Source organism: Curcuma longa, chromosome 19, assembly GCF_044706935.1.
Source record: "Curcuma longa cultivar G26 ecotype Majalengka, Jawa Barat chromosome 19, ITB_CL_G26_1.1, whole genome shotgun sequence".
NCBI lineage: Eukaryota > Viridiplantae > Streptophyta > Magnoliopsida > Zingiberales > Zingiberaceae > Curcuma > Curcuma longa.
The window spans coordinates 7,194,880-7,219,000 of NC_133879.1; the positions used below are offsets into that span (position 1 = coordinate 7,194,880).

The following is a 24,121-nucleotide window of genomic DNA, read 5'->3' on the forward strand; positions in this document are numbered from 1 at the left end:
ATGAAAAACATTCAATATGAGTGTGCCCATGATTTTTATATACAATACCTCGTCCGGGTGCATCCTTCAAATAACATAAAATTTGTGCTAATGCTGCCCAATGGTGAACCGTTGGAGATGACATATACTGACTAACAACACTAACCAAATATGCAATATCTGGACGAGTTAAGGTAAGATAATTCAACTTTCCAACCAACCTTCGATATCTCTCTGGATGTTCAAATAATTCTTCATCTGCTGTAAGATCCATGTTCTGAGTCATGGAGTGCTATAAGGTTTTGCCCCTAACTTTCCTGTCTCAGTTAATAAGTCAAGAACATATTTACTCTGAGATAGAAATATATCATTTTTACTCCTCATTACTTCAACACCTAAGAAATATTTTAGCACCCCTAAATCTTTTGTATGAAATTGAGTGAGAATGAAAGATTTGAGAGATGAAATTCCCGTAGTATCACTTCCAGTAATCACAATATCATCCACATACACAACTAACAGAATAATACCAGCTCCTGACTGCTTGTAGAACATAGAATGATCAGATTGCTTTTCTTCATACCAAACTTTTCAATAACCTGACTAAATTTTCCAAACCAAGCACGTGGACTTTGTTTCAAACCATACAAAGTCTTTCGAAGACGACAAACTCGCCCCATCTTCCCCTGAGCAACGAAACCAGGAGGTTGATCTATATACACCTCTTCTTGAAGATTACCATGAAGAAAAACATTCTTGATATCAAGTTGATGTAAAGGCCAATAATGAGTAGCAGCAAGAGAAATAAATAACCGAACAGATGTCAACTTTGCAATAGGAGAAAAAGTATCAGAATAATCCACACCATATGTTTGAGCATACCCCTTAGCCACAAGACGAGCTTTTAGTATGACAACTGATCCATCTGGATTGACTTTAACATTAAATATCCATTTGTATCCAACAGCTTATTTTCCTGGAGGTAGATCAACCAAGTCCCATGTATCATTATCATCCAAGGCTTTCATTTCTTCTGTCATTGCATCTTTCCAACCATGATGAGATAAGGCCTCACAGACAGTTTTAGGAATAGAAATAGAGTCAAGTGAAGCAATAAAAGAACAAGAAGAGGACGACAAGCCATTATTAGAAACAAACGAAGAGATAAGATCAGTACACTGACGTTTACCTTTTCGTAATGCAATAGGAAGATCATCATTTGGAATTGGATCTGATGACGAAGTAGTAGGTGCAGGACATGAATCAGGAGGTCGACGCCCGGAGTATATTTCAATAATAGGAGGTTTGACAAAAGATGATTCTGAGACAGGTGTAGAGGATGTAACAAAATATACTAATAAATCATCATCTTCCTTTTGAGAAGTCGGGATATGTGAGGATGAGAAATAAGGTGTCTTCCATGAAAGTAACATCGATTGAAACAAGATATTTATTAATATTAGGACAATAACACCTATAACCCTTTTGAAGATGAGAATAACCAAGGAAAATATATTTCAAAGATTTGGGGTCTAATTTAGTGACTTGACGAATATCCTGAACAAAACAAGTGCTACCAAATATCCTAGGGTTAACAGGAAACAATGACTTGTTAGGAAACAAAATTTTGTAAGGAATCTCGCCATGAAGAACAGAGGATGACATACGGTCAATGAGAAAACATGCAGTGGAAACCGCGTCTGCCCAAAAAGACTTGGGAACATTCATTTGAAATAAAAGAGCTCGTGTTGTTTCAAGAAGATGCCTATTTTACGTTCAGCCACACCATTCTGGGATGAAGTATCAACACAAGAGGTTTCATGAAGTATACCATTCTGACTCATAAGATTGAAATAGACTGGACGTATATTCTTTGGCATTGTCATTTCTTAAAGTACGGATGAACATATTGAACTGAGTTTTAATTTCTGTACAAAAAGCACAAAATAAAGAAAATAACTCAGAACGATTTTTCATTAAATATAGCCAAGTTACACGAGAATAATCATCCACAAAAGTGACAAAATATCTAAAATCAGGTTTAGACAGAATAGGACAAGGACCCCAAATATCAGAATGAACTAACTCAAAAGGACTAATAGCACGTTTATTTATCCTTGGACTTGAACTAAGACGGTGATGCTTTGTAAATTGACATGACTCACAATTTAATGAAGACACGCTACTATATTGTGGCCAGAGTTTCTTGAGCAATGAAAGGGATGGATGTCCTAATCTACAATGAGCCTTAAAAGGAGAATTTACACCTGAACAAACGAGATATCTTGGGGCAAGTGAATCAAGAATGTAGAGACCTCCATTTTCATGTCCTTTACCAATAGTCTTCTTCATCAAAAGATCCTGAAATAAACAATGATCAGGAAAGAATGAGATGCAACAATTAAGATTATGAGTTAACTGACTAACCGAGAGCAAATTAAATGATAAATTCGGTAAATGTAAGACAGAGGATAAGGAAAGTAAAGGAGTGAGATTGACAGTGCCAAATCCACGAACGCAAGATGAAGATCTATCGGCTAAGGTAACAATAAGAGTATTGGATTTATGCATGAAAGTAAAAAAGAGACTAGAATTACCTGTCATATGATCCGTGGCACCAGAATCAATGACCCACTTAGAGGATGAGGAAACAAGACATGTATTGTGGTTACCTGAATCAACAATAGCAGTGTAGAGGAAGATGAAGACTTAAGTGATTCCTGATATTGAGAGAATTTGAAAAATTCTTCTGCAGAGACAAGCACCGATTTATCAGAGGTATCATTAGTGGATGCAATATGAGCCCGATGTTTTTGCTGATTTTTGTACTGAAGATTTTTGCATTCAAATTTTGTATGACTCGACTTGCGACAATAGTTACATATAATACCACTAGAATTTGATGTCCGAATTTCAGAAGCTTGTGAGTCTCCTCCTTTGTTTCTATTGTGAACAGTTGATCTTTTTGATACATAATTATTATTATAACTCACCAAAGCACCATTAGGTGGAACAGATGTGGTATTTTCTGTACGGAGAATGCGGCTAAACACTTCTTGTAATAAGGAGACCTCAGAGCTAGATAGAATTTGTGATTTAGCAGATTCGAAGTCAGGTGATAAGCCAGCAAGGAAACTCATGATAGCCATCTGTTCTCGTTGGCGTTGTTGAACCTTAACATCAGGACTAAAGGGTAGCAACATATTAAGCTCCTCATATGTCTTTTTGAAAGCCATGAAATAATTAATCAGAGGCTAATCTTGTTTTTCCACACGATAAAAAGCTTTGCAAACTTCATATATACGGGTGAGATTTCCTTTCCCAGAGTATAGAAAATCTAGATAATCCATCAATTCTTTAACGAATTCATAGTGATTAAGTAAACCAATTACCTCGTTGTCAATACAATTCCGAATCTGAAGGAATAAGCGAGCATCTTCTTTAAGCCATGTCTGTTTTAAATCATTTTGAGGTGGATCATCAGTCAAATGTCCATCCTTATTAATACTTCGTAGATAAAGACGGACAGTTTTACTCCAATCCAAATAATTTGAACCATTTAACTTATAATCCGTAATTTTAGATACCACAGGCAGCATATCCATTACGATAGAAGATTTATGTTCGGCCATAAAATTTGATTCACAAAAGAAATCAAATAACTTTTAGTGCTATGAGATGAAGAAGAATACTAGATTCCAAGAAAAAATCCAGACCAGATCTTTTGCTTCAAGGATGGTATTATTCTGTTGAAGCAGTGAACACTCTTAGTTGCCTTGAAAGCTCGCTACAGGATCATACCAGTTGCTACAGGACCAGACCAGATGAAGCCGATTAAAGCAAAAGACGCTGCCGCTGCGGTGTTCTGATTGGTGAGGCAAAATCAAAGAATCGAAGAGCAAAGAAACTCAGCCGATCAAATCGGTACGAAGATCGAAATGTCGCCCAATCCGTGCCGAAAGTGAGACGGAGCTCGAGGAGGAAGGAGACGACAGTCGGGAAGGAAGAAAAAGATGGCGGAGTCGGATTGCAAAGCACAGCTAGCATCGGAGATCTTCTCCGCCTCGATCCTCTTCTCCTCCTGTGCTCACCGTGGCCGATCGAAGCGAAATAGCCAGCGCCTTGACGGCCTCCTCGATCCAGAACGAACTGATACAAGAGAAGGGTTTGGCGCCGGGATCAAGTGATCAAACCACAGGCGTTCCTTTTCTCTAGCGGACGCAGGTGGTGGTTCGCTTGAGAACCAGAGGGCGGCGTCGTGAGAAATAGGAAGAAGAAATCGCGATAGGGAATCGCGATTCTCAATACCTTGCTGTGGATGTGGAGTTGGCGCAGCCTAGGGTTTCCTCCTTCGGTGCAGGCGGCAGCAAAAACGTGATCGTGATGATGGAAATCGTGATCGCGAAAGGGCGCGAGAAAAATCGGCGCCGAAAAACAGATAACCTAATTTATTTGCTCTGATACCATGTTAACGTGAAAAATAATCTTATTCCATTAAGAGATACAAGCCCCTATTTATATAGGAGTTTTATGGACCTATTCTATGAGATTTATTCTAATAAATATAATCAATAAATATCATTGTCTATGACCACCTACATAGTATATTCTTGAACTACACCATCTATTAGGCTATATATGTAAGATATAATATGATATTCTATAGTTGCATTAACAACAACAAATCACAAATATTACTTTTCTACAGTGATATAGTAGAAAGTTTATGATGCTTATTCATAGAGGCCTTATCTAGCTATAACACATCATTCAAACATCATTGTAATCTGATGTAGGAGGATTCAAATATTTTTATTACTATTTTTGATAATTTTTTTTTGATATTTAGAGTATTGTTGATAATTTCTAGCTTTTGTATTTTAGGATTTTGAGTTCATTTAGGATTTTTAAGATTTATAATCTATTAAGATTTATTTCTTTTCTGTTAAGATTTTTTTCTTTCTTTTACATCTTAGGGTTTGTGTTTATTTAAATAATTGTTTAATTGATGTTTAGGGTTAAGTTGTTGATGATAATATTTTCGGCAGTCCCGTTTATTTTCTTATTTCCTGATATTCTTTCGAATTAATATGTTTTAAAAGATTGTTTTCGACATTCGCAGTCGATCAACGGAATCAATATTGGCCGTAGGATATTCACTATTTTGCTCAATGTCAGTTGATATCAGAGCTTTAGATCTCATGGATGGTCATCGTGGTTATGATTGTGGTTGTGATAGCAGGTTCCGACTGAGGAAGCTTCGCACTGTGATCGTAACACTCGAGACAAGATATTTGAAGATCTACAGAGACAAGTCGCGGAGTTATCTCAACATCTAACGACGCAAGATCTCGAGGTATGTGGTTGAGGTCGTGACAGACAAGTTCTGGCTGAGAAAGTCTCACACTGTGATTGTAATACTTGAGATCTTAAAGGTCGTAAGTTCTTTTATTTTAATTTGGATAAAATTTTTTTTGAGAAAAGATATGGACAACAAAATTGGAATAGTTGATGATCCAATTTATGATGATGATGAAGTTGGTGACGGTGTGTTGCAAGTTTTGAACACCGATAATTCTCTTGATGGAGGCACCGTTGATGTGAAAGAGTTTCTATATTTAAGTTCTATTTGAAACGATGTGAAAGAGGAAATTTCGAATAGTGGATTATCTGGGGATACAATGTGTCATATCGGAGAACTGTGTAGAGGAGAAGTTTATTGAAGATGAGGAAGAATGTAAACATGTGGTTTTTCAACTTACGGATACAAAGTCTAGCAGTTGCTAGTAGATTTTGCCGATTTAGTGTCGGATGATCTTCCTCCTGGGCGACCACCTAACACTACAAACTCGAGGATGAGTTTTTTCAGCCCGGGACGACTGATGCAGGAGGATCCGAAGTTTCTTTTTTATTATTTTTGATAATTTTTATTTTTTGGTATTTAGAGTATTTTTGGTAATTTTTATCTTTTATCTTTTAGGATTTTGAGTTTGTTTAGGATATTTAGGATTTACAATTTATTAGGATTTATTTCTTTTCTATTAGGATTTTTTCATTCTTTTGCATCTTAGGATTTTGAGTTTATTTAAATAATTATTTAGTTGATGTTTATGATTAAATTGATGAATAATATTTTCGGTAGCGCTATTTATTTCCGTATCTCCTGATATTCTTCTGAATTAACAGATTTTACAAGATTATTTTCGACGTTTGTAGTCGATACATGGAATCAATATTGTCCGTAGGATAATCGTTATTCTGTCCGGCATCATAATCCCTTACATGATATGATCCACATTTAGATCTTTACTTCTTCATTTAGTTATAGACCAACAATTTTATATGTGTTGAGGTCTCAATACTAGGATTGTGGATGTTGAACATTATATTATTATACTACATATTTTTTGCTACACTAGATGGAATTTGATTGATGTGGACAAATTTTAAAATGCTTTGAGTGAGATTTTTTCGCCTTTATGTAGGCATTATCTGAAGGACCATTGTAGTTCATGACTAGACTGCATAGAGGGAATGGGTGAATAGATGACAATTTAAAATTTTCTTTTTTTTTTTGGCAAAATATAAACGTTAATAACATACGAGTGCTTGTGTGTGGATTCGGTTGGTTATCTGAAGTTAGATTGCAATGATAGTGTAATATTAATAACAATAAATGAAATTGATTACTAACAATACAATTTTACATAGGTTGAAGCCTTGCTCCTACTCTACTGCTTATTTATTTGTTAAGTGAATTACTTTCGAAAATCCACTAGTCAAACTCCTTTCTGAAGGTGGAAAAACATCATAAGTATCATACAAGAATATTTTCTTTTGATACAAATCTAGATTAAAGCAAGAGAGACAAGAATAATACCAAGAGCTAGCTCTCAGAAGTTTAGCTTGTACATTTGATCATAAGAACGTCACAAGAGAATTTGTGCATTCCTATTAAGTCACATAGCCCCCAAAAGCTTACATAGAAATAACTTCAACAACTAATTTTTGAGCGCTTCTAGTTGACTTAAAGTTTAGTTAACTAATTAAACATTTCTAGTAGTTGCATACCCAATGATCTTTTGGCCAGTTGATTGCTCATCAGTCAACGTCTAATTGACTGTGCATTAGTTAGTTGACTAAAGCTTCCTTCTATGGTAGGGGGAAAAAACAATCAATGCCACATCATGATGGGAGAACACAAACACTTATATTGTTTAAAATCTCAAGTTGTGTCGGAGTGTTGATCTTTTGCTTCAACAATATTGGTTTTGTATTGTTTTGATCTTTTGACATATAGTTCTGGTGGCAAATTAGAGGTGGAACAAAGGAGATAAGAAGAATATAAAAGACAATGAGTTTATGCTTGGATTTTGTGTTCTATCTGAAATGGTATAATTTTGATATTATTTTGTACGAATATAAACTAAAAAAGAAAAATATTATCTTAAATTATTTTGACTTGACCTATATTAGAGCATACCAATGAGTGTCCAGTGTTGATATGACACGACATAAGAGACATGGAATGTGTCTGGTAGTATTGAGTTTCGGTAATTTATTAAAATGATACATTTTGACCCTACCACTTAGCACAGAACACTATTTTAAACATGGAACAAACCATGATTATCAGTATCACTCTCACTATTGTGTTAGTACTAGTGCGACTGATCTAGAGAGGGCAAATAGCGAACACTCATAATTTATAACTCAAAAAATTCTTGCTAATTACTTAGCAAGGTTAGAACAATTAAAACATGGTGAAAATGAAAAGAGAGAAACAAACCAAAGACACAAAGACATAATGTAGTTCAATAACCCCGAGGTTCCTAATCCTCAGCCTATTGATCCTTTAGGTGGATCACTCCTAATAACTACTATGTTTCTCTTTATCCTTTGAATTATCAAAGGTGGTGAAACCTCTTACAAATGATTTGAATGAGTTATTGGCTCTATACTACAATATTTATTAGCTAATCTGACTATTGTAGCGATAGATATCTAAAATTTGTTATTAATCGATTGATCCCATGATTAGTCAACTCACTAGTCGACTCGGCCACAAATAGAATCAATTTGTTTGTTGACCAAATGTGCTCGAGTCGACTGGCCAATCGACTCACATTAATCGACAGGATCAAAACTCAAGTTAGTTTTGACCAAGAAGCTCCTCATTTAATGCTTGAAGTTTCACCAATTGACTGACTGATAAGGTCCATCAGTTAATTGGATCAAATAACTATAAACAAAAACACTTTGTATGGTAGCCACTAAGTCAATAACTCATATATCAGTCAATTGGTGTCTAATACTAGCGGTATCTTAACTTCGACTACTTCTAAGGTTGAATCTATATATATTAATATTTATCATCGCCTAAGTACATTGTATCGCAATGCTCAACTTACCAAGAGTTAACCTGTGCCTCGAAGCCATCTCGACTACTCTTCCCTTGGATGCACCCAAGCCTGCAGCTCCTGTCATCATCCTTCACGCTTTTGCATACGTAGTTCATTTCCACAATTCAGTCACACTTTGATGCTCCTTGATCTACGATCCCTTGGATGCTTTTTGTCACCCTTCTCTATTCTTCATGGATTTTGAGCCATCAAATCATCAGCCAACCTTAGCCACGCCAAGATGTTTCCATGTGTATATCTTAAAGTCCTGCATAACTCAAATACACATATTGAATACAACAAGAATCCTAACAAACTCTTCCCAATCTATCAAAATACATCGATTAATCCTGATCACAACAATCTGTCCTTTTTTTATGGAATATGTTTAACTTAGGTAATCATGAATCATAAATGCACAAATATGTTAGTAATATACTTCCCCTACACCTAAGCTCCTCCCTGAGCTAGTGATTTTTACAAAACATACTAGGGAGAATGAATTTTTTAAAAATTCTAATAACTTAAACCCCCTTATTTATCTCCCTCGTCACCATGCATCAAAAATATTGTACCAAATAAGCTTAAAAACTCATGATCTGACATTTAACAACTATTCTAAATCTGTCTTGGATCTACATATAATACCAGCAAGCCAAAATATCAAAAATAGTCTTTTTTTTTTTACTATGTTTGCAAGTACCAGTTGACCGAGCACCGTCTCCAATTGAGCGAATGCAAGTCCAGTTGTAGTTGACTAGTTTGTGAACCAGTCTACTTGTTTTTGATTGATTTTCAAATTGAGCATTTGTGCTAACTTTGAAAATTCACTAAGAAATTATAAACCATAGACATTTTTTAAATTTTTGTAGAGGTTCCTTTAATGCATATTTATCATGGAAAAGTCAATTGTTTTTGAAAATCTTTTTTTAAAACATGTTTTTGACACAAACATGAAAAAGTGAAAAACCTATAAGTTTGTATCAACTTTATAAATCTTGTTTGGAAACTTAAATGTAAAATTGTAAACTAAATAAACTAAAGTTTTTAAAACATGTAATCATTTTCAAAAAATTAAATTTCCAATTATGATGTATGAGCCACATGATCATTAATTGAATCAATGGCTTTCCCATAGTTGGTCAATGATAAGTATCATGATACCCCTATCAACCTATCCATTTCACTTGTGTTTAATTTTCCTCAATACAAAAATCAAGTGCCTCGGCAATGTGAAGCATGGTATCAACCTATGCATTTCACTTGTATTTAAGTTCCTCAATACAAAAAAAAAAAGATCGACCTACGTAATGCGTGAGGTGCTAAATTTGAGGAATTTTTAGAAGGCTAAATTAGAGGCAGAAGTAGAGCTTCATCTTTCTCTTCCACTACTGAATGTTTCCCTCTAGCTTTGAGATTTAAACCTTGTTAACGACCATCGTACTTCGTTGGCAGTTAATCCTCTAAATGCAAAAAAAGCTAATACAACTTGTTAGGACTGGTACAACCGAGCTAGAGGAGGGGTGGGATGAATAACGATCATTCCTAATTTGCAAATTAAAGAATTCTTACTAATAACTTAGAAGGGTTAGAACACTTAAAGCGCAATGAAAATGAAAAGAGAGACAAACAAACCGAATATATGAAGATGTAACATGGTTTAGTGGCCACTAAGCTCCTAATCCACAATTTATTAGTTCTTCAGGTGAACAACCACTATTTTTCTTCTTAGTCAATTATCAGACATGGAGAAACTTCTTACAAATCACTTGTTTTACAATGAAGCTGATGCTCACAAGAAATGCTCTCGAGTGAGTACAAGAAAGCCTAGAGAATTGTTGAAATGATTTTTGGGAATGTTAGCTTCAAATCTCCTTGAAGTCTTTTATACACCATCTAGCTTTGTTACCGTTGCTATTTGATGCCGATCAATCGATTGACTATAATAGCCGTTAGACAATCTGACCATTGCTTCTTTATCAACTACACCTTCCATGTTGGCTTTTGCCCCAGTCAATTGGAATTTGTTCGAATTTATCCTTAATGCATCGATCTCATGATTATTCGACTCACCAGTCAACTCAACCACGAACATAACCATTCTGTTTAGTGGTCAATTTGCTCAAGTCGACTGGTAAGTCAACTCACATCGATCCAAACCTCAAGTTGGTCTCGTTTGGGGTTTCACTAGTTGATTAAACCAGATAAATACGAACAGAAATATTTTTGTTTGATAGCCATTGAGTCCACGATTTTGACATTAGTCGACTTGTGTCTAGTACCTGCCGATTGGTCCACTGACTCAAACCACTTTTAAGGATGACTCCGCTTATGTTGAGATATACCCTCGCTGAAATATATTCTCTCAACACTCAACTCACCAAGAGTTATACTTGTGCCTTGAAGCCATCTCCTATCAGGCTACTCGTCCCTCGGATGCTCTCAACCTCGCAACTCCTCCTTGTGCTATTGTTTGATCCTTTGGTCTCACTCAACCCACTCTATTGATTTGGGCTAAGTTCACTCAACTTGCCCAATCACTTCATGGTCAATGATCAAGTGAGCTCAACCTTCTAGGAGTGAACTCAACCATCTAGGCCAGGCTAGTGCCAAAAATTATGGGTACCTAACCTTTGGTCATCCCTATAGAGTTACTACTAATTTGGTCATTCTATGCATAATGATGTGGACCCCTGGATGTGTTCATACTATTGTTAATATCCTAGTTGTATCCTACTTGGCATACTTGTGATTATCAAGTTATAACTAGTTTTGACTCTAGTTTAATAAGCAAATGATATCACAATCTTACTCTTTTGCCATAGAGCTCACAGATATCATAGGTAAAAGAAAAGATATTAGGAAGTCATCTGAGAAATATTTAAACTAATCCAATGACCTTAATCCTTGCCTACAATGGATTCATAAGGTTGTGGACCTAATATACAAACTATGTCGAGTTGTGGTGCTTCAAATAAAAGGGAAACCTAGAAACATACAAAATGCAAACTATGGTGCATCATTTGAAATTTCAAACTATGTCGGTCAGTACACTTTGAATTTCTAATTCCATGAGAGGAATGATACCCAATACCAAACATTAAAATTCCATGTTATGCCATTTGTCGGAGCCAAAATTTTTACTTCTGCTCAAAGGTTGGCACTAGAATAGGGTAGGGTGGCACAAGGTTAATGCATAATGTTTCCCACGTTGGAATAGTGCCACCCATATGAGTAGGGTCAGATGGTACCTCACTTTGTATCAATTAGCACAAATGAAAGCCAAGAAAAGCTATAAATTAACTCGAATTAGGGAGGAGAAATCATACAACTTCAAGCATCAACAGAAGGTTCCTAGAAGATCGACTTTAAAATGATGGTAGATTCCACTTTTTAGTGACATTGGCATCGGTGGAGGACTTGAATAGGGTGTGGGAGTGGGATTGGTAAGGTCACAAGCTCATCAGCTTTTTGATTTGATGGCTATGAGTAGCGAACGACATAGAGGCAATAAATGTCACAGGTGTTGGTTGCAATTCATGGAGGGGGCTCTTGTTGATTAATAAATCCTTTTTTTATAAAACCTATTGGTATTTATAATGTCAGTGTATTATTCACATATTGTATAACATGGTATGAAATTTTATACCAGGTTGGTGGGACGGTTGGAATGTATCATTTTGATAAATTGCTAGTACTTGATACCATGCACCATGCGTAATCTATCCTGTGTCATTGTGAAAATCATGTCGATGAGTATTGTGTCATATTGACATTTGATACCTCTTACCATATTACAAAATGAATTAAGATGAATTAAAATAATATTTGCTATATTTTATAGCTTTTGTTCGTACAACACAAAGTGAGTCCAAACTTAGCTATATAATTGTGTTTTCTTCTTTTTTTTATCCTATTACTCCTTCCCCTTTAATTCTTCATCAGCTATGTCGATTGACACGGTATCGAAATAGTAGCGTTCTAACTTTCCATCACGACTTGAGATTTTGAGCCTTTTTCTGCTTTCTGCCTGCGCCAAGGGAACCAAGTCAGTATGATCTGACCTGACCTACTCCTTTACTCTCTTTTCCTTTATCAGTGCTCATTCTCCCTCTTATTGCTAGCACTAGATGGACACAGTTGATTTGTGCCGATTTTCACCAGTTTATGATTGAAATTGGGTCCAGGACTGATACTTTATACCTTATTACTTGTGTTGCTTGGTCCTTTTCAAGCAGGATCGGATCTTTTGTATCTTTAATTTGGATAGTGAAAATTGGTATAGGGATTGGAGTAGGTCGTTGAGTATATAAAATTAGTCTGCTTATTGCACTGTCTTGCCTGAAACCAGGGTGGTTCTGGGTGGTACCAGTCTGGTCTCGTTCAATACTAGCCCAGACAGAGTAGATATTAGAAGACAAATGATTGGATACAAATTAAAAGATTAGTTGATTTGAATTTCAGTTGTCATATAGCGGATAAGATTTGAATTTCAGTTGACCCTTGAGACAAACATGGTTTGCTCAAAGTAGGGGAATATTAAATTTTGATGTCTCTGATTAGCAACCTAAGAAGATTTGTTCTTTATCCCCGAAGAATCATGAATACTAGTAGTAGAAGTTTCTTGAAGTAAACCAAACAAATATAACCTAAATGAGCACAATGAAAGATAGTTTTCCCAGGAGATTAATTGTTTAAGGTGAGGCATTTCTTTATAAGAGGATATCATATTGCTTTTTTGTTATATTTTTTTGAGAAGAAACTTGAGTACTGCATGCCCCTCCTGGTTCAGCTCCCTCCTGAATGAAGCGTTCTTAACTTTAGCTATCCATTCTTAGTAATGACAGTCATGCTAGTTTAAGTCGCCAAGACAAGATGAATTGTGCACCTTCTTGCTTGCTGTGCTAGAATGCTAGATCTTCCATGCTCCGCCTTGAATAGTTGCTGACAATGAGGAATAGGGCATCTGACATGGTTTCCTGATTGCAACCCTGTTCCATGTCTTGGTTTTGGTCTCATTGGTTCACACAATATTGCTCTTTTTTATTGTTTATGACATGCATAATGGCATCTTCCTTTTCAGAAGGCAGTGCAACTTAAAAAGGCCTCAGCAATTTACTTGTGCTAGAATTAGTCGTATGGCTTTGGCTAGCTATAAGAATATTTGTAGCTTTTTCAAGTTTTGCTAGGAACCATCATTTTCACAGTGGTCAATTTTGATTTGGAGGGTTGTTGTTGCAGATCCAGTCATTCCTTGCTGGTGTGCCATACATTGTTATTGGTTTCAGGTAAGTGGTCCCTTCCTCTCTACTTAATAAGGAGAGTTTTATTTGATAATTTACAGAGCAATGCAGAACATTAGCTGATGAATTTTTTGTCCTGGAAAAAAAGGTTTCCATGAACATTAATAGAAGTATGATACAAGATTTCAGCATTTTTAATCCTAATGAGGTTAACATTTTGATTGCGTGATAGTAAGGATCTTTTGTGCACAATATGATTACAACTCTTTGTTTATATAATGCATTTATTATTGTCTATGAATATAATTGTTAAAGGCTAGGAGATTATACTCAAATTCAAAATGTCAAGACATGTACATGGAAATTTAAGCATGTCCAAGGGAGTCTTACAAGCTTTTGATAATTAAGCATGTCAAAGGAAACCTTGCATAGTAGTGTGGGACTATGGATGAGTTTCCATTCTCTTTTTTATCTCTCTCTTACTTTTACTTGCCCCTTCATCTCTGTATCTCTGGAGGTGAGATGACCACGCGTTTTTGCTTGGCCTAGGTGGATTTTGATGGGGATCACATAACAACTTCATATGGGGCATATGTGGTTTGCACCTGCAATTTAAAACTTTATTTGGTTCATTTAATATAAGTGTTTAATTTAGACACTTATTTTTTAAAGGATAACTACTTTAGATATTAAATATATGCATACTACTTATATGTCTAAGATCTATTTTATGTTGTTGATAATATTGATAACTATACATGTTTTAGATATTCAATATATGCATACTATTAGGTATATGAGATCTAAGTTTAGATTGTTGATAATATTGATAGCTATACTAAATCTGTTTTGCATATTTTATGTGTAAGTTTGAGTCAGATGTGTTTATAATATATGTTACTGTTGTATTTGAATCATTTTTGTCAATATAACTATTTTTTAGCATTCTAATATATACTACATATGTTCTTGGATTTTTTTTTTTTTGAAATGCACTTTTCAGTGGATTGACTGCTTACTCCCTACATATTCTTGTTGAAACCTTGTGTGGGATTGATTAATGCTAAGTGAAAATCAAGAGGGAATCCATTCTAACTCAAAATATTAGGGCAATTCGGACCCCTTTGATACCTAAGCATGCTTAAATGTATCGCTTAACGATGTGGCACTAGAGGATGAAATTTTGTTGCTCTTCTTTTATCTTCTCTTTCATCCTTTTTGGTTAATTTTCTTCCTCTTATTCTTACTATGAATTATTAATGAAGATTAATATTGTTTGGTCACACATTTCTAGATGTAGTTTTTGTGTGTAATAGTTAGAACTTAAAAGGTTATTGAGGATTTAGAATTTAAATCGGAATGATATAGTTTCGATACCGTATTATGTTGTACAAATATGGTTTCAGTATTTTTTAAATATAAAATATATTAATTAAAAATTTAATCTAAATATTAAAAAATTTAAAAAATAAAAAATATTTTTTTAAAAAAGAAAAAATCTGAAATCGTGGCACCTCTATATGGTAAATAAAAAAATTTATTATATATCTTTGAAATTAAAATAAATTTTAATAAGATATTTTTATTAAGGTTTGATTAAACTTGTTTCGCTTATCCTATTTATAGTTAGGTATTGATTAAAATTATTAACCTAAACTTTAATTATTAACCTAAGTTCTAAGAATGAGTGCATCCCACTGCGATCGCGGGCATCCCCGCAACGACTTGCATGCCCACGAGCATCCCCATGGCAATCCATGGAGGTCGCGATGGCCTCCGTGACCTACGACGGGCGACAATGTTGAGCGGTGGACGGAATGATAAATTTTGCTCGTTTTGCCTGGCATGGAACGAGATGTTAAACTATGTTGAAGATACAGAAGTGGTGATCACTTTACCTTCTCGCTAATAGGCTTTTGGTTGTAGCCCTCATATATTTTTTCATTTAGCATGAGTAATGTTTGTCATCTATTGGCGTTGCTCTGGCTTTCCAATCACTCTAGTCCTGTTCCAATTTCCTTGTTATCAATTAGCTTAGGATGGACATAGTCGCCAATGTGGTTTCAATATAACATTTTATGTTACTATCATTGACTAAAATCATGAGCATAAATTCTCTCAAATCAAACCTCATATATGAAATTTAATATATATTGAATCATTACTACATAGATGTTGTGAATGGTCATTAAAAGAGGCTTGAAAATTGGCTGAATCCACATTGTTAACTTCATTGTAATATTTGTTGTCAGTCATAATAAACTTCTTAGGGATAAACAAAAAAAGTAATGGCTAGACATCAATGAATGGGCAGTCGTGCTTGATCAATGAATAATGTTTTCTGTTATTTATTTTGTACATATGCATTTTAAGACCTTTTGCTTAGGATTTTAAAATATTATTGCTAAAATTGATCTAAACGACCCAAATCCCAAGTAGAATATACAATATGATTTTATGTTCTTTATGTTTCTAGGCTCAATCTTGATCCTGATAAAACACACTATTTTGTAAATTGGTATTTCATCAAATTTAGACCATTTTTATATATCCTAACTGCAGAAAAAACTTTCTTTATTTGAGCTCTTTTTAACTTTGACTTTCGTAGTTGTTATCCATCTTATATGAGTTCCTACATCTATATGCAACACCTTTACACAGTTAGTCTACATTATATTATGATATTAGTGTTAGGATTGATCTTGAGAGAGATCGAATGGCTAGAGAGGGATGGGGTGGGGTGGGGGTTAAATAGTGCTTGATTTGAAAAGTGCAAATTATCTTTCTTTTGGTTCCTACTCTACGACCTATGCACTCTTAAGGTGAGTCACCCTCGAAATGCCCACTAATTTTCTCTTCCGATCCTTCCGAAGGTGGAGAAACGTTGTACAAATATGGTTTATCAAAATACAAAAATCAACAAGTGTGAATAAAGACATTAAGAGCTTAAAGGTATAAACTCGAGCCAGTGAACCAACCAGCTTGGCGCACTAATTCAAGCTCCGTGTGCATACAACCAAGTTTCTACAAACTTCATGCAAACACAAGTTGTACCAGCAAATTTAACTTAAAACCTTTGCCAAACATATCAAAATATAATGATCAAACACGATTACATTGAACATGATTCCACCAACAATTAAAATAATTTTAATTATGCTTTAAGATATTACAAAGATACAAGGTTTTCTTTAATATCACAAAAGCCAAATTTACTTTTCCAAAGTTTTTTTTTAAATTTTAGGATCTTACGGTTGTAGTTTTGGTTGTATTATATGATATGCTTCCCTAGTTTTTTTAGGCCAGAACTTCATCCTAACAACGTTGACCATTGTCATCATCATTAGTATTGCTACTATTAGCATTAACATTACCACCTTCACCAGCTTATTACATTTCCAAAACCATAATTACTTGTTTACACTTTCTATTGTTTCCATTTAGTTCATTTTTCTCACAATATTCGTATTTTTATTTTATTTTATTTTCCTTTCATTACATTCACTTTAGCTTCGTGAATGTAAGGTTGCTGCCATGTGACCTAGAGGTCACGGGTTCAAATCCTGGAAACAGCCTCTTGCCAAAGGCAAGGTAAGGCTGCGTACAATGGATCCTTTCCCTGGATCCCGCATGGCGGGAGCTTCGTGCACCGGGCTGCCCTTTACATTCACTTTAGCTAATTGAATTCAGTGCTTCTGGAGATTGATGCTCATGATGTGCCACCCACACTCGTGTTTGCAAGTCTATCCTTGATACTCTCCTGCCCTTCTTGGTATCTCTGATTGTTTCCCATTCCTAACCATTGATGAATGCTATTACCCATTTCACACAAAAAAAAAACAGTTGGATTGTGGATAACAAAAGTGACTTAAAAGTTTAATACAAAGTTTAATTGGGTAAGTTGATTAAAAATAGTCTGTGAATAGGGATAGATACAATAGTTCATAAAATTTTAAAGATTAATATATTACAGATCAAATTCACAGACTGGATTTCCTAATTGTAAAATAGGTCTGATGCATGATTTGACAACTATTAGCTCAAGTGCAGAAGTGTATGAAAAAGATAGAAACACAACATTTTGCTGGAGTTGTAAAAAAAAATCAGTACCATTACCAGTGTTGTTAAATTCACGAGTCTACTCATGGACTTGTATGGGTTTGCGACTCAACACTAGTTTGACCGAATTGGATAATGATTCTAGATATGGAATCAGATTGACTCCACAGTCACATTCTAACTCAAAACTCATGAATCTGTCTAATATGCTAGTAGACTTAACCCTTGTTGGCCCTATGCGCAGAAGTGTAAGAATAGAGATGATGCAACACTCCAAAATTATAACATTGGTAATTTTTTAAGTTTTTCCAAATAACTGACTTAGAGACTTATTCTAGTTTACGATCTAATGCCAGTAGATCAAGTTAGAGAATGATCCTTGATTTGGAAATCGATCAAGTTTGCATAGCCTTTGTTTCGAGTCATAGATACATGAAATTGGTCTGATTACATGAGTTGACTGAGCCTTTGTTGCCTATCTTTCTCTACACTTGTGCTAGCTTCAGTTTCATTATTTTATTTTATTTTTTAATTCATGGAACTCAATTGACAACCCTAATGTCAAATTTTGTTGCCAGATCCCTACCTTTTTCTCTTTTTATTACCCTCTCTTCTCTCCTTTGTGATATTTTCATCTTAAAGTGTCACACCCCAGACTAGCCCTAGACTAGTCCTGGCAATCTCAATGGTAGGTCCAAATCCAAGAAATAACACGATCTAAGCTCATTATACGTGAAGCTTGCAATGAAATTTTAGCTGTATTTACCCTGTAATGTGCTTAAATCAATAGGTTGCTTACAATGCAACTGATTGACAATTATATACTATCTAACTAAAGAAATGAAAAAGCATCTAAAAGTTTAAAAGACGTGAGTCAAACATTACAACCATATAACCAAGTCTGAATTTCAACATCCATCACATATAATAATCTAAAACCATGCGACATAAAAGAAAGAGACACTAAAACACCTTGTGTAATGTCAAAACAATGAGAAAGTCTGAGAGCAAGAAGAATTCCCAAACTACGGGTGCGTAATGACCACAACATGAGAATCTAGAGGCAACAACAATAAATGGTTGCATATGAATTCTACAAAATAGTATATGTAACATTATTGCATAAATGATTCTAAGGTTAATAAAGCGCGCACACGTATATGGTGGTGATGAATCTAACAATAAAATAATAATATTGTCGAAGTGTCCCACCTCACTTACACAACATGAATCAATACAACATCCAAGATAATTATTCAATATGCCAAAGAAAATATGCACCCCATGCTAGAATATGCAAGTAGGAGTCTGATGCCTCATCCATATATGGCGTATAACAATAATGCATGATATAGTTCACCAACACCTTAATGTATGAAGTATGACTGGCGCCATAATGATAGTTGACTGATGCCATACAACATAGAATGGTGAACATGTGGACATTTAGTACCGTTCAACTAGAGGTAAATAGAACTTTATTTAGGTACAAGATTTCTATTGTCCTATGCATCAATTCCCCACTCCTAAATCCTTTCCCAACTCACTTACCTTATTAAATTCCCCAATTACCTCTAGTACTAAGAATAGGACAGCCTAATACTTTACATGTATTGGTCATTCGATGCACCAATCAAATACTATGCCCCTACTTACAACTAAATTATGTCAAAAACTATACACGTACCTTTAAACACCTTTAAACAATCCTTCAAAAGTCAGAAGAGTCAATAATTGTACTTACCCTCCCTGTATGATCAAGTCCTAAAATTTATTGGTCTAGCATTAGACAATTACCTTCATGCAGATTCAACTTTTAAGTCGAGTATTTCAACAATCCGATAGAGGGCTAATATCTTCCTAGGAACACTCCAAACCTTTCTTTGGAATGCTGCCCCTAGATCAAAATAGATCTTTATCAAAGCCTATAATTAAACCTAGATCTATTTCTTTCTTGAATCAAGTTAGACCTCTACGAGTCCCCCTAGACTTAAATTTCTGGCTGTAAGATAAATTCTAGAGATTTACCTCTTTAAGGAGTAAGATTTCTCCAAATTTGGAGCCTCAGCCATCCTGCCCAAAAATCTGCTATAATAGCTACTAAAGGAAGAGAAGCTTGATCATGGAAGATGATGTAGCATTTATCTTCTCCCTTGAGGGTGTAATTTCATCAATATGCCTCCCTAAAGTCTTTGATCATGGAAGATGATGTAGCATTTATCCCTTGAGGGTGTAATTTCATCAATATGCCTCCCTAAAGTCTCCCACTGGGAGCAATGCTGCCTTGGAAGGAGGAAGAGGAAGTTTCCTCCTCTTGAGGGTTGTCGTTGGCTTTAGAGGATAGGATCAACCGAGGAGGCAAACGATCACTCTCCTCTCCCTCTTTGTGTCTTGATTAATTGATGGAACATTATAAACACCCCCTTACATGGGGTAGAATGCCCAAAAGGCCTTCCTAAGCCCTTAACTTCAGGGAAACAATTTTAATGTGCAACCTAATTATGAAAACTTAGGCTAAAAACTTATGAATAGTTCACATGCATTCCTCACCTATAACGTGCCTACACGATGGAAGATTTATCTTCTCTATTGAGGGTGTAATTTCATCAATATGCTTCCCTAAAATCTCCCATTGAGAGCTAGTGCTGCCTTAGGAGGAAGAGGAATTTCCTTCACTTAAGGTTCGCTGCTAGCTTGAGAAGGAGAGGATCAATCAAGAGGGAGACAGATGACCTCCCTCTCCCTCCTTTCCTCTTGGTCAATTGATTGAACATTATAACCCTTCCAAAGGGTAGAATGCCAAATAGGCCATTAACTTTAAGAAAACAATCTTAATGTACAACCCAACTATGAAAACTTAGGCTAAAACTTATAAATAGGTTACACTCATCCCCTCGTGTATCACAACGCGCATACATGACTTAATGTGAGTCTATTTGCTAACAACCAATTTAAGACTGTCAACCAATTTTAGAAGGTTATAAACAATATTCTCTTTCGCACAAACATCCAAGATATCAACAGAAAGCTTATGCTAATGGCATAATATAATACTAACTAGAATAGGGAATATTAAATCCTTCTCTCTTAAATACAAATTTTGATCCTAAATTTACAATTTCCTAAAGCAAAATTACAAGCACCTCATGTTCTTTCGTTCCTACTTCCACGTGACCTAGAAATTCAAGTGACACTAGCATCTTACTCATGAGTCTGTCTTATTCCTGAGTTGATGCTCTTAATTCAAGATGTGTGTAGGTTGTACCACATAAGATGCTTGGTATCTGGTATATACTCTCGCAACATCAACATGTGGAATATGTCATGCTCCATGGGTTCCAGCACTAGCATTTTGCATTTAAGTTTCAATTCTGATGGTTTGCTTGGTTAAATGGTGACAGAAGTTTTGGTGGAAGCATTAATTTATTCAACCAGTTGGTCATTTTTTCTTTTGCTTCTTTAATATTGTAATAATTTACTTTTTATTTTATCTTTTCTCTAGATAATTCTCTGGTAGCAGTCTTAGCATAGGAAGTTCTCGTTCAATTAACCGAAAGCCATTATAAATTCATTAATTTACTAAGATCTCGTAATTGCTATAATTGCCACAGGGATGATGCTGGCATACTTGTCCGAACTGAAAGGCTAAGAACAAAGGATATTACTCAAAGGGTGAAGATGAAAAATTATTGGCAGGTAAAGTAAATGTCAGGTTTATCTAATGTTTTGGTAATTTGGTTATCATTCTTTTTGCTTGTTCTACTATTCAGTTTCTACAGGTCTAATCAGTTATCTTTCAGCGGTACCTTGGGGTTCTTGGCCATTTATTTTTTCAAGTGTTATTTTATGCATGGTTAACATAATCTTTGAATTGGACTCTCCCTGATCTTCTAGTTTTGCATCAACAGTCACCGTATTAAATAGGATAAGTTTGAGCGTCTAGTCTTGGTTTACTTATGGGATAGAGAAGGTGAGGGGAGGAAGTGAAAATATCATCAAAGTTCTGCAAAATTATACAAAGATCATGGGGTTAATTAAATGCAATTTTGTGTTTCTTTTTCCCCCTCTCTTCTCTGTCTTCTAGTTGAGCTAAAGTTATGTAGGTTGTCTAGCACATGGATAAATGAAATCGTGGGTGTACAAAGTACAGTTGGAAGGTCTCAACAAAGGTATTTATTACCTTGGTTGGGGGAAACTGTTGTGAGCTGATTGTGTGTGATGATCTTTTTAACTTCACATTGGGCAATAAAAACTAGTTAATCATTTATCCTTGGCTCCTACAATGAGATTTATATGCAATCTGATAGTTATTCCTATGAAGTCAAATTGATAGGTAATCATATTGAAGTATATATTCAATAATTTGGTCCAAAAAGTGGAATTAGAAGCATTTTTTGTTAGTTTGGTTTGTAGGAATACTACAATTAATAGACAAGGAGTGTTTAGATTTTCTCTCCAATTAAGAGAATGGTTTGTCTAGCCAATTCAGTTTGCTTGGCCCTATCTATCCACTCGGTTATCCCTAGTGTTTGGTTTGTGCAACTTGTGTTCAATAAATCTGCTGGGGTCATTTTGCTCGTTTGACCCACTTTGCTTAGTTTACCCTATTTGATTGGGTGGCCTAGCATGATCAACCTACCGAGCATGATTTGTTGGGCATGAAATAGAGTAGAAACAGCTATTTCTTAGAATGAAGTAATTGCTAAGTGTGATTTGGAATTAACAATTCTCATAGAATTAGTACACTACATTTATTTTTGTATTCAAACAAAGAAATATGTAATATTTGTCCATGGAATTCACAGGGAATAAAATGTGTTTTTTGTAAACCAAACTCGTCATTTTAGAATATGTAATATTTGTTTTAAAATTAGGAGCTTTTTGTGGTGTTATTGTCTATATGATTATATTCCAGCATGCCAATGTTGGTTCGTTGGAATGGCTTCTTGCCTTACCAGTTGAAACTGACCAGCTACAATGGTGTAACATCTCTCCCTCCACTGTTGATTCTGCAGGGAGGCGTATGCCTTGCTTTTGCTGATGAAGTTTTATGTTGGCTGTATGGAACTGTAAAAGAAAGTAAGTTATTTTGATAAGTCAAATTAATCTATATTTCATTTCTTATTTTGATTCTATCTTCTAATTTACTGTCTTTCCTTTTGTTGTCAATCCATGCATAACCGAACACAATCAATTGCCTGCAGATGAAGATTACATTCTCCAGTTTGTTCCACCTTTCCACCGTTTGGAGCTTCTCCGAGCAGAATCCTGCCCCGATGCCATCACTGACCATGTGGAGCAAATCTAATCTTTGCTCTCATTGAGGTCTACCATAATATGCTGCAATTTACATGTCTTATAAAATAAAATGCCTTATAAAATAAAAGAAGGCACAAACACCTAGGCGTGATATTATGCATAGTATTAAGCTGACTGCGGCTTGACTGGCTGGTTCACTGACTTTTGAGCATGGAACTGCGGTAGAAGAAAGTCCAAGTTAAACATCAACAGCTGTGAAGGCAACTTGCTTAACGAGGATCAATGGAATTCCATCATCATGACCCAAAATTATCTGGAAGTTGGGGAGGGAGCAGTTGAAGGAAAAACAAAGGATGGGTCATTGTTTCTAGTCACATGGGACTGTGGGTATCCTTCCCATGATTATTAGAGAGTAAGACAGAGGCTGTTAGGCATACTAAATTACCTGGGATTAATGATACATTCTGTATGCAATTATGATCATGATGGCTGAATCAAATATTTGACATCAATGTATACAAAATGTTTAAAATAACAATCCATGGTTGATCTAGGCATAGGCAAACCAATATCATCAGCATACCTCGCTGAATCAAGACATATGGTCAAACGCGCTGAGGTTTGATCCTGTTTTCGCTTTATTGCCATCCAATTTTATGTAAATATTATTTTTAATTTTGAAATATTAGAAAAATTCATAAATATTATCTTTATAAAAATGTCTGGGTGTTTAGATAAGGTTGCATAATCTTAATAAGCGTACTATCAATGGATGAATTCACATCTTACGAGCTTCTCACTATTTCTTTGTACAAACTTGCAAAAAATTAGGTATGTATAGTAAAGTTCATACAATTAGCTAATGTTTAAAAGGCAAATAACTTAAATTCATAAATTGACTTGTCTCGAAACAATAATTAACATAACGATGGGCTAATATATTGGTCTAGCATATTTATTCGTTATTTCATAGTAAGGCATGATATTTGTTCGGTTAGATGCTATATCTATGCGGCATTCAACCAACTCAGTAAAATGCAAAATAAAATCTGTGGAATTAATTGGTCCTTGCCCAATGCTTCCCTAGACTTTGTTGGACTATTATATATAATTAATTAATAAGGGGCGATGCCTTTTAAGTGGTTCATGATCGTGTTTTGATAGACTATGAGGACTTGC

General features: G+C 35.2%; 1 protein-coding gene across 1 annotated transcript in view; it reads left to right on the forward strand.

Moving 5' to 3' along the window:
• The window catches only part of LOC141812535 (NAD-capped RNA hydrolase DXO1), a 44,235-nt gene extending 20,724 nt beyond the window's left edge, over window positions 1-23,511 (forward strand). Inside the window, exons 10-13 of the mRNA XM_074700527.1 lie at window positions 13,623-13,669; window positions 21,295-21,379; window positions 22,699-22,762; window positions 22,888-23,511. Coding sequence (XP_074556628.1) covers window positions 13,623-13,669; window positions 21,295-21,379; window positions 22,699-22,762; window positions 22,888-22,991 — 300 coding nt within the window. The 3' untranslated portion in view covers window positions 22,992-23,511. The remainder of the gene's footprint in view (window positions 1-13,622; window positions 13,670-21,294; window positions 21,380-22,698; window positions 22,763-22,887) is intronic.
• The last annotated feature ends 610 nt before the right edge of the window (window positions 23,512-24,121 follow it).